Source organism: Delphinus delphis, chromosome 14 (genome assembly GCF_949987515.2).
Source record: "Delphinus delphis chromosome 14, mDelDel1.2, whole genome shotgun sequence".
Classification (NCBI taxonomy): Eukaryota; Metazoa; Chordata; class Mammalia; order Artiodactyla; family Delphinidae; genus Delphinus; species Delphinus delphis.
In genome coordinates, this window is record NC_082696.1 from 24,679,080 (window position 1) to 24,691,197 (window position 12,118).

Genomic DNA, 12,118 nt, shown 5'->3' on the forward strand with positions numbered 1-12,118 from the left:
GTGCCCTTCTCCCCTCCCCTTCACCTATTAAGATGGTATATAAGCCACAAATTATAACCACCCCTTTGAGTCACATTTCTTCTGTGAGTAAATCTGTCTTTTCTCTTGCTGCTCTGTCTTTTGTCAGTTTAATTTGCAGGCCCCAAATCCATAAGCCTAAGAGGGTAAAGTTTTTCCTCCCTGACAATTTAATTCAGTGAAATACACTGCACTATATGTGCATATGAGAACCATGCTAACATTTTTATTAATTATTCTAAACAGTTATAAGATTAACAGTTAACACTTCATTTTTAGGTTTTCCTCTTCCTTCACTTTTCTTTAAATTTCCTCTTAATATCTTTCATTTCTAATTCTTACTGTTTTCAAGTATTATCCTCTTAAGTATAATTTAGCAGAAATAATTTGTTTTTTCTTTCTACTTCTGATAAATCAGAACATATAATTATTAAGTATTAAAAATGCTACTTATTTTTTGCCAGTTTATAAAAACCTCTCAAATACAATCAAGCTAAAGCATCCTGTTGATTAAATAAAGCAAGTTACTATTTCACCAACCACTGAGAAGTGGAAGCCTTCTGAAACACACAGATTTAAAACACATAGTCAGGGCTTCCCTGGTGGCGCAGTGGTTGAGAGTCCGCCTGCCGATGCAGGGGACACGGGTTCGTGCCCCAGTCTGGGAGGATCCCACATACCACGGAGCGGCTAGACCCGTGAGCCATGGCCGCTGAGCCTGCGTCCCGAGCCTGTGCTCCGCAACGGAAGAGGCCACAACCGTGAAAGGCCCGCGTACACGCCAAAACAAAACAAAACAAACAAAAAAAACACATAGTCACTTTGTAGAAAACAATGACATTCCCCCTCACCAGTTTATCATTTGTTTCTGTTTTTTTTTTTTTTGCGGTAGCACGCGGGCCTCTCACTGTTGTGGCCCCTCCCGTTGCGGAGCACAGGCTCCGGACGCACAGGCTCAGCGACCGTGGCTCATGGGCCCAGCCACTCCGCGGCATGTGGGATCCTCCTGGACCGGGGCACGAGCCCGTGTCCCCTGCATCGGCAGGCGGACTCTCAACCACTGTGCCACCAGGGAAGCCCCAGTTTATCGTTTTAAAACTGATTCGATGAGGATAAAAATAAAATGACAAAGATAATTAGTCCAACCTGGCACAGAGACAGATACTCTTCTACCAAGATATGAAAAATAAACCACAGGGACAGCCCCTCCCTCCAGAGAAAGTCCTTCTGTTCAGATGGCCCCAAGTCCTCCCTTGGCGTTAGGTTCTCTGAAGTTCACCTCAATTAGCTAACCTCCCATGGCTCGCAAAGCATCAGGATGCTGGTGCCCACAAATTAGGACGGACTTTCCAAACAGCAGCCTTGGGTGCTGTGACACTTTCATCTTGCTGTGCAGAAAGGCAGTGTGTGCAGTGTGCCCACTACTTTACTGAAAAATCACAATCAACAGTCTGCAACAAGTTGTACCACCAAACCTTGATTAGCTGTATTAAAAGGAAGATTGCCAAAAGATACTCATTCTGTTAAAATATACAATAACTTTACAAGCTTGCCAACAACGTATGATTATCCCCCCTTGCAGGCTCAGCTGACCATGCCTTTGCTTATAAACCTCAGGGATGGTTCTGCACTAGTGACGAAAACATCCAGATTTGACTGTCTGGCCCCACTCCCTTTCCAGTCCCATGTCCTACCACCGTACCTCAAACCAGCCACAGACTCCTGGCAGCAACCAGAACTCAAGGCTCTTTCCCACCACCTCCTGCTGAAACATCCTTCCTCTGCTTTCAGAGCTACTGCGTCTCTTCCTGCAGCACTCAGCTCAAATGTCCCCTCTTCCAGGAAACGAGTCCTTTCTTCCACTGGGCACCCATAACTCATTATCACACCTCCCGATGTTTGTATGTCTCTGTCCCAGCTCCACCATAAGCCCGGGGGGTGCAGATTCTGAGGCCTCCAAGTATAATTCGACATTACACTTCCAGTCATAGAAGACAGTAGGCACATAATATATGTTTAGTAAATGCATGAGTGCATACATGAACAAAATAGTGAATGAGCAAACGAAAGCACAAGCTAATGAATGAACTTTCAAGTTGTTACCTGGGGAGAGAGGAGGGTCTTTTGTTTACTTCTCAATAATATTAAGCCCCAGCTCATCCCGAAAGAACACCCTCAGTGCCTCACCTCCTCTGAGCTACCCTTCACTTCCACGTGCTCAGTTCACTTGCCCCTGTCCTCAGACACAATCCCCAGCTTTAATCCAGTATGTGACCAGCTCACAAGCTCCTGCTCTTTATTCCACAGCTGCCCTTGTGTAGTACAGGCAATAACCTACTTGCACTTATTTCCATAAAGACTCCCAACTAGACCGTAAGCCCCCGGGCCCAATTCTTCTGTCCTTGTAATGCCAGAGCCTGACACAGTGCCTGACAAATAGCAGGCACTCAAAACATATGAAATGGATAAATAAATGAATGAAGAAAGGAAGAGGAAACTGTTCTCACACTATGTTTTTAACTTTTTTCTTTTGGCTAAATCATCTGATTTTTCAAGGTAAACTATGATCAGAGAGAGATGATGAGGGAAGAAGAGAAGACCCTGTATAGTCAAATCAATGCCTGAATAAGAACCTGTATGATACCACAGTCTTTTTCTATATTAACACAGAAACCATCTTACTGTCTCTCAGTGTCTGTTTTCAACAGAATAGTTTAACAAGCTTTGTAATTGGATAAGGCTGAACAAATCACAAAACTTATAAAAGATATTGTTGATAGTGTCCATATCTGCCAGACCCTATGCCAAGATCTTTCATATACACTGTTTTTCTTAATCTGCAAAAACATTCCAAAGGGTTGCATTTAGAAAATGAAGGCTGAGAGAGGTTAAGTCACTTGCCCCAAAGTCACTCTGCCAGTAAGTTGTGGCACCTTGGGTTACACCTAGGTCTATTGAAACAGCATGCTTTTTGACTAAAACTTTAAAAATTCTAGGCCTTACTTCTTAAGATTAGAATAATGGTGCAGACAGAATTTCAAAGGCTTATGCTTTCATCTTCACTAACTATCACCAGTTGCTAAAATGTCATTCACCATTATTAGGTACTTTGTTGAATCCTTGTGAGCCAGCAAATCACTAGAGAGCACAGGGGAAATAAATGCAGTCTTCGAAAAGCGTGGCAGCATCTGCTCCAGGCTCTTGATCCACATGGGGCCTTCCTACTGCTGCTACATTTGGGGGTATCAGCAATTCTCCAGCATGCCTTTAAAACAATAAGAACTAGGAACTGAAGAGGCTGTGGGGAAAGGGCACTCTGGCCACAGCCCTTCCACAGGGCAATCTGTAAGCATGTATTCATTAAAAGTCATAAAAATGTGCATATTCTTTGACACAGCAAGTCTACAGGTAAGAATTTATCTTAAAGAAGTAACTGAATAATGCCCAGAGATGTACAAATAAGAACTTAAAGATCAAACAACAGCAGAATGATCAGTTTATCCAAGATGCAGACATAAGATGGCATATGAGGCAATCATTAAAAATAGTGATGCACCTGCATTTACCGCTCTGCTAAAATGTCCACAAAATATTACACGTGTTAAAAGCAGATTATAAAATATATGATCTGATCTTTTTTTTCCCTGAAAACTGTATATGTACTTTTAAAAGTCTGTAAGAAAAAAATTTAAAAGGCTATAAGAATATGTATCACAATGGTGATCTAAGTGGTAGGATTACATGCTTGACTAGAAAGTCAAAGAGAACTTTGCCTACCTTCTCTATTTAAAAAAAATTTTTTTCCACTACACCCATTCTATTACTGGCAAAATAATAAAATAACGAAATATTTTTAATTAAATCAAATCCTTAAAAATTCCAAGGAGCTGGTGATCAAAATCAATCAACACAGACCTTTTTTCCTAAAGTCTTCCTTTTGATACCTTCAAACTCTTTAAATTGTACATAGCTAACAGCCTGCAGTAAGTTCATAGGAGGATTAAGCTGCAAGATATTTCCCACTTTATCTCCTGTTTTCAATTCTCTATGGAATGATATATATTCTTGGACTTATAAGAAAGCTGACATTGAAGGCTCAGGTCCTGTAACAAGTAAAAAGAGAAAGAGTAAGGACTGTGCATAAGACACCATTAGCAGAGCATGGAATGGTTCTTACTATAATATACAAAGTACACAACATGAAGCTTTGATGGATGAGGGAATATTTTCTACCAATCTCCATTACAAAGGTGGATTTCAAAAGACAAGGTCTAAAGCCAGCAGATATTTTTAAAGACATAAAAAACTAACTTTTAAATAAGGTAAGAAAACTCCAAGAGGACAATGGTGTTCTATATATCTTAGACCCTCAAATAAATATTCCTTGATTTTAAAATAAATAGCAGGCAAACATTCTGCATTTTCCTTCTGATGGATATAGGTAATTTAAATGTAGTAAAGAGGGACTTCCCTGGTTAAGATTTCGCCTGCCAATGAGGGGACACGGGTTTGAGCCCTGGTCCGGGATGATCCCACATGCCGCAGAGCAACTAAGCTCGTGCGCCACAACTACTGAGCTGGCGCGCCACAACTACTAAAACCCTTGCGCCTAGATCCCATGCTCTGCAACAAGAGAAGCCATGGCAATGAGAAGCCCGCGCACCACCGTGGAGTAGCCCCGGCTCGCTGCAACTAGAGAAAGCCCGCAGCAACAAAGACCCGACGCAGCCGTAAGTAAATAAATAAAATAAAGAAACTTTAAAAATAAATAAATAAATGTAGTAAACATTTAAGTAAACACCTGAAAAGAGAAACTATTTAAAATATAATACAAACCTAGGACTATAAAAGTGTGTTTGATGGCCTAAGTATGAGAAAAATACAATTCGTGTTTACGGGGAAGAGGTGGCACTCCAAAAATCTATTTGTAAGCAGATGTATGAAATTCAGAACAGATTTTCCATCAAAACAATGTTACTGTATTATGATGGTTACCTCCTGGCCTGTTCTGCGAAGATTTAGTCGCTCCTGAGAACTATTTATCCCACGCCTGCATTTTAGGTGAATGGCACTAGTGGTCTGAGTGAAGAACCTAATATGACCAGCAGCTCTCCTTCACTCACCGCTGAAGGCTCTCAGCTCCCTCTGCACGGAGGCCCTCTAGCTAAGAGATGCCACCCCCCAGGTCACTCCCTCTTCTCCAGCTAAGAGATGCCAACCCCCAGGTCACTCACCAGTCCATGGCGGGGGAGGGGGAGGAGGGCCCGCCCTCATGCCTCAAGGTAAGATAACTCTGCAGGACCATCCTAGCTCCAGAGCTACCTGTAATCACTGCATCACAGTTCAACTCCTCCCTCTGCCCGGCCCTGCTTCCCTCACTCCCCCACCAGTAACGATTCCAAGAACACATTCAGTAAACCTCTGGCAGGTAAATTTTTGTCTCAAACGCTATTTCCAGAATCTAAGACAAGTGGCTACCCCTTAGCAAGCTCATATCATATAAGTCAGTCACTGTGTGTGTGTGTATATATATGTATCTATATATGTGTGTGTGGGTATATATGTATATATATGTATATATAAATAATACATAATAGATATAGATATCTTGTTATATATGTATGGGTAGGTACTATAATCCCATTTTAAATATGCAGAAACTGAGGCTCAGAGAAGTCAAATGACTTGCCCCAGATCACAGAGCAAGTAATTTGAGGAGCCAGGTGTACTGAATGCAAGGTCAATCACCAGGTAAACTGACTCCATCTACTACAAAGAACTGTTGAATGAATGAAGGCAAACTCAGCAGCCCAGGGGTTCTGGTGGCAGTCAGGAATGAGTGGAGTGGTGAACCATGGTCATCCATAAAACAGGAATTTATAAAAGGACTTGGGATCCAGGCCCATTAAAAAGTAGATACTACGACCAAGGTTCATATATTTTTAGGCCTCAAGCAAAAAAGCAGTGGCCTAATGGAACCAGAATTCCAGAATGAAACTACGCGGGTATAACCCACTGCATGATTACTAGATCCTAAAAATAATGACTGGCAAGTCTTGTCCACCTACAATCAAAATGTTGCAATATGTGCAGACAGATGTTTACTATATCGGAAGAGGACAGCACTTTTACTCCAGTCCCCACAGAAATCTTCATAAACCTTCATATCTAAAAACAAAATAAACCTTCATATCTAAAATAAAGCTTCATTTCTAAAAATACTAATAAATTTCTTTTTAGGGCTATAAAGTCCCTACAATTGACATGCAACTTACCCAAGGAGCACAACTGCAACTAGTTCAACTCCTTCAATTACAACCCCGCCCTGGCTTCCCCAAGCTTTCCCTAACTAGCAAATCTTTTTTTATAGAATCAGTAGTTATTTATAACTACTGACTAACAGTGAAAAACTAAGAACTAATATTATCCTACCCTGGTGTCCATGCTGCCCAAGAACCACAAGACATAAAACCATTCTATAAACTCCATACAACTACAAACAAACACTATTAACTTTAGGTGAAGTCATTAAGTTTGCATGTTTGCAGATGCAGATCACAACTGACTCGAACAGTGAGAACAAACTGTTTAAAAGATTAATAGAATGTAGATTTACTACACCCTTGGAATAACTGTTTGATTGGTAATATTTATAATCACAAAATCTAATGTCACAGCTAAATAAAATATTGAAATATACTTGGAAATACCATAATAGTTGATTAATGTCATTTTTAAATTTAAAAATAATTGGGCCTTATCAGTTGATTCTGAGAGCTTGCACGTATCAGTTGCCCCTTCCTTTAAAAATTCACCAATGGCACCTCTCCCACCCCTACATTATAAAGCACAGCTTTAAACAGCAAAAAACAAACAACAGAAAAAAGCATTTATAATTTCCTTATTTACCAATTTTGCACACAGGAGGCCTCAGCATCTATGTTAATTGTCATCAACTGCAGTGAAAGGTTCTTCAAATTAAGGTGCATCATTCACTGAGACTTCACACCAGGTCAGAACCAAGAATTTGGCAACATAAAATTCAACTCACTGCTCTAACATAACTCAAGTTTGTACCTTCTCTAACTGTAATTACTGCAGTGTTTGCCCCATTTCTTCCTTCCCCCCCACCCCATTCATTTAATAAAACAAGCTCCAAATCAGAAATACATACCTTCACACAGATATATACAGAACTGCTAAATATACCTTAGATTGCCACTTCAGAGGAGAGCAGTAATAGGGACACCATAACCAGTAGCTTAATGTTTACGAATGAGGAGATACCACCAGCCCGAGAAAAACATTTCCTCACACCGCCTTAAAGTGGCCTAATCTTTTGGAGAAAGAAGAAGAGGAAACAGTCAACCTGAAGCTTCCACTCGGACAATAAAACAGCAGGGTAAGCCAGAAACACCCTGGGAATACCAGACCCATGCAGATGTCCTCTCTTGATTGCCACCTCTCCTTTAATACTTAACACAGCACTTGTAACACAGTAAATGTTTAATATCTTTTGAATGAGTGAATGATAGCTATCATTCACTGATCACTTACTTTTCTTGAGAAACTTTACTAAGCTTGTTACAAATGTAACAAGCCTTTAAAACAAGTACCGGGGGCTGGGTAGGGAAGGGACACTCTGAGCCTCACAATAACCTTATGAGGGAGCCAATACAATGAGTATATAATTCTTTTCCCCAATTTTACAGGTGAGGACATTGAGGCTCAGAAAAACCATCCTTCCCAAGATGACAAAACTCTAAATGGCTGAGCCAGGAGTCTGTCTTCTTTCCTTTTGCCACATCAATACCAAAATGAAGTTTAGAGCAAGGAAAACAAAAGAACATGGAGAATACAGTCTGGCCAAAAGTTGTATTTTCAAACATTCACAAATGGGATGTTTCTGGAAAAAAAAAAAAAAAAACTTCCCATTTCAAAATTGCAGAGACACAGCCAATGGGGCCTAAGGTTCTGCTCCTAACAGGCTACCTTTAATCTCCTCTGTTCAGATCACTGTCAGGTTCTTCTAAGTGCAGGTAACCTGTTTAAAAAGTGAGTGATCTGCGTAAAGAATGGCTTCAAAAGCTGAAACCTACAAGTTAAAAGCCAGATATAAAGAACCTAATCTCCCTTCATTAAAATACACCTATATTCCCTGTCCTGAAAAACTGCCTGACCAGAGGAATTCAAAGAACAGGCCAACTCCGAAAAAGTGTTTGCCCGAAAAAGTGTTTGCCCTATAACTAAAATTATGTCTCTGCAGTGACAACAGCAATCCTGTTACATCTTCACTATTCCTTAAATGCACCCTCAAAAGGTGCATTCAGGCACTACCTAAGATTATTAGGCTTCCTTCTAAAAATGTGAAGCAGAATTAAATAGAGGATGATTTTTTTTTTTAACTCCGGGCTGAGAACGGAAGTCAAGTTCAGATTCTCTTCCTTCCTCAAGCGAGCAAGAGAATTAAAGAGCACACCCCCACCCCCAGCGACACACACACACCCTACGGTAAAAATGTCTTGGGGCCTCTTCACCTGTGGCAATCGACACAACAAGCCTCGGTTTTCTGGGATTTTAGGCTCTCCTTCACTCTGGGGAGGGGAAGGCGGGTGGGTGAGGGGAGCAGAGGCAAGATGGAACTGGTGCCTAAGTTTTCAATCGGACCATTCTTCTCAACTTGGGCAGCTCTTTTTTTCCTTCCTTCCTTCTTTCCTTCCTTCCTTCCTGCCTGCCTTCCTTCCTTCCTTCCTCCCTTCCTCCCTTCCTTCCTCTCTCTCTCCCCGGTCCGGGGCACACGCTCGGCTTTGCCAGCGCGGGCACGAAGGGCAGGGCCCGAGCGGAGCGCCGCCGCAGCCAGGCACCCAGGAGTCCCTTGGAGTCTGGGGCGCAGGCTGCACGGGGCGCGCGACCTATGCGCCGCGCGGACACCGAGCCGGGGCCGCCGATCGATCGCCGCCGCCGGGCGTGGGGACCGGGAAGGGGCAGCCGCGGCGGGGCGGAGGGGCGGGGTGAGCACTTCCTGACTCTCGCATTGTCCACGCATCGCCCGCGCCACCCAGGGCCCCGCCGACGCGCCGTCCCCGTCGGCGAGTAAGTTGGCGCTCGCCCCTCCGGCCCCGTCTTACCGTTCTTGGCGTCACCAGCGGCTGCAGTCCCCGCGGCGGCCGCCGCGGCCGCGGCGCCGGGCCCCGCGCCTCCCGCGCCCGCCGCGCCCCCGGTGCCCGGCACGCCCGCCGCCGCCGCTCCGCAGCCGGCCGCCGCCGCCAGGGCCCCCCCGGCCACCGCGCCCGCCGCGCCCGCCGCTGCCAGGGCGCCGGCTCCATTTTCCTGCTCGTCCCCGCTGCTGTTGGCGCGCTTGTTTTTGCGGCCGCCTTTACTGTTTTTGGGGTTGGGCATCTCGCGAGTGTCCAGGTGCCCCGCGTCGGCGAAGGCTGCTCTCAGCGGCTCGGCGCCCGGTCCGGGAGGCCGAGAACGGAGGGCGCGGGCCGGCGGCTCCTCTGGCGCCCGTCTAGCCGCGCGGCCCGCGCCGCGCCATCCCGGCCGCCGCGCCCTCCCCGGCTTCCTGGAGCCGGCGCGCGGCCACCCGAGGCTCGCAGCCGCGCGGGCGCCGCGGGCTCGGGGCGCAAGCTAGACGCTCCCGAGCCGGAGGGAAAAGGCGGGTCTCGGGCTTGTTTTGATTCGGCTTCGCTGACACGCTCTGGCCCCGCCTCCTCCCGTGACGACACTGGGGATTCGGCCTGGCCGCGCCCACCAGGTGACCTCACGGTAGCCCGGCCCGCCCGCGTGACGTCACGCCCCGCGCTGAGCCGGCCACCTTGGAGTGACGTCATCGGGGCGCCCTCACTCCCGGGGCCCTGCTGCACCCCGGCGCCTGCGGACCGACCTTCCTGAAATGGCCCCGAACGCCAATTCATTGGCATCTGGAGTTAGTCGGGGGCCTCCTGACCTTCATGCAACTGAGGCTTAGAACAATATGGTCTGGGAAAAATAGGCGGGCAACCAGAACAGGAATGGAAAGCAGAGGTTTTCTAATTAATCATCCATCGAAAGGCTTTGCCATTCAGAAACAATCGTAGATTCAGAAATTAAAGAAATAGAGTTGAGTTCCTAGACAATGGGAGAGCACAGCAGAGTCCGTGAATGGAAGGCCGTAACAGCCTAGAGGTGAAACCCCTCTCTCAAACAGGACCCACCATTCAGGGATGTTACTGAACATCGCAGGTAGTTCCTGGAGGTAGTGCCTGGAGGGGAAACCCAATCCCCTTGGATAGGACTGAGTTGTCCTGAAAGATAGGTGGCCACTGTTGTGAGCAGGTGGAGATTAGAAGGTGACACCTGTGATAAGGGGCAGGTGGACTTGAGGGGCAGGGGACCCTGGGAAGAGTTTCACATGGTCTCTTTTTCTGCAGCTCTTTTTCTGCTTTATGGAAAACCAGCTCTTTCCCAACCCTCCGGTCTCAGCTCAAACACATCACTTCCTTCATGATGATATAACTGACACACCTCCCCAGAAGAGCTATCAGAAGTATCACCTCATCCATCTCTAATTATGTTGTCAAAGTATAAGTTTACTTATTTCCTGGCTATCTGCTTCTCAAATGAAAGCTCCATAGGTAGGAGATTTTATGTGTCTTGGGCACCCCAGCGGACAGCTAGCATATATTTGTTGAGTGCATAAATTAAGTACTCTCCCCATAAACTATGGAGCGAAAACTACGTTAGCTGACAATTTACAGTTCTCCCTTCCTATGTAGTGTGATCTTCTTTAATTAACTCAGCTCTCCAGTAAAGAATCTTAGGCTGTGTTCTGAAGCATAAAGAGGTAGACAGGGAGGTACCCGCAGAGACTCTGACTGGGAACTCTGGGCATTTATAGCATTTATAGCAGAGTCTGTTCCAGAGCCTGGAGCTAATGGAAAGAGCACTGGATACTCAGGAGCAATTGGTGGTTGGACTTTTCAGTAGGGAAGTGATGAATCTTTTAATTCCCTAATTTTGTTTGAGGAAAGTGACTCTTTATAGAGGGCCACCTCATAGTTATAATAGATATTTTGTGCCTATACTTTCATGTCTATTTCTCTCCCACCCCAACTCCCCTAAGCACTAGAAGAGCCGGGATTGTCTATCTTTCTAACTAATTCTGCAGAGTCTAGCATAAAGCCTGACCCACAGTTAGTGTTGAATAAAATTTTGTTGAATGGAGGATACCTAAAGCATTCTTCTTCTGAATATTTTTCTGAACCTTAAAGTCTCAGCTAAATCATCAATTCTCTAGGAAGCCTTCTCTGATACCCCAAAGTTAGATTCATCCCCATGTGCTCCCTGTACCTTGCCCACCACAAGAGCTTGCACACACAGTATTGAAATTGCCTATTTACTTGTCTCTTGTCTGGGCCCCCACTAGACTATAAGCTCTGGGATGGCAGAAGCTGTTTGTCTTAGTCTTCACTATATCCATGGTACCTAATGCGGTGCATGGTACACAGTAGGTATTTAATGAATGCATGACAAATACATGAATAACTAAATGGACAAATGCTTTGAAGGTAGTAGATGCAGCAGGATTTGGTGGCCACTTGGACGTGAGGGATGAAGGAGAGAGTTAAGAAATTCCGAATACTAGAGGAAAGGATGATGGTAGTTAATGAAAGGAAGACTTCAAGGGGAGGGTATTGGTGCTGTGGAGAAATGTAGTGAGTTAATGTGGGCCACTGGACTTAGATTAATTTCATTACTGATATCCCTCACTAGACATGGCTGAGAGATCTCAAAATATTTTGGTAACTTTGGCTTTGACTTTTTTTTCTTTAAGTGTTTTGAGTTTTGGTTTTTTCTTTAACGGTGAGGATGAAGAAGCTTTAAAGTACAGGAAAATTTAGATAATTCTTTTCTTGAATAAGCGCATTGCTCTCATGCCATATTTAATCAGAGTAATCGTGCATGTACCCTGCAGACAGACATTCCCACCAGCTGCCTCCCACCTCTACATAACTGAGCCTTCAGAATTGGAAACTTTCCCACAAAAATATCATAATTGGCTCAAAGCACACAGACACCCAGCCAGTTGCTGTTCTTGTTCATTGTGTAAGCCACCTCC

General features: G+C 44.8%; 1 protein-coding gene across 2 annotated transcripts in view; it reads right to left on the reverse strand.

Annotated features, from left to right (window-relative positions):
* HECA (hdc homolog, cell cycle regulator) overlaps positions 1-9,699 on the reverse strand; it is a 44,108-nt gene extending 34,409 nt beyond the window's left edge. For both annotated transcript variants that reach the window (XR_009521916.1, XM_060029877.1), the window contains exon 1: positions 9,147-9,699. Coding sequence is in view for 1 of the 2 variants with exons in the window: in XM_060029877.1 (XP_059885860.1) it covers positions 9,147-9,417 (271 nt within the window). In the remaining variant the exon portion in view is untranslated. The remainder of the gene's footprint in view (positions 1-9,146) is intronic.
* Between the last annotated feature and the right edge of the window lie 2,419 nt (positions 9,700-12,118).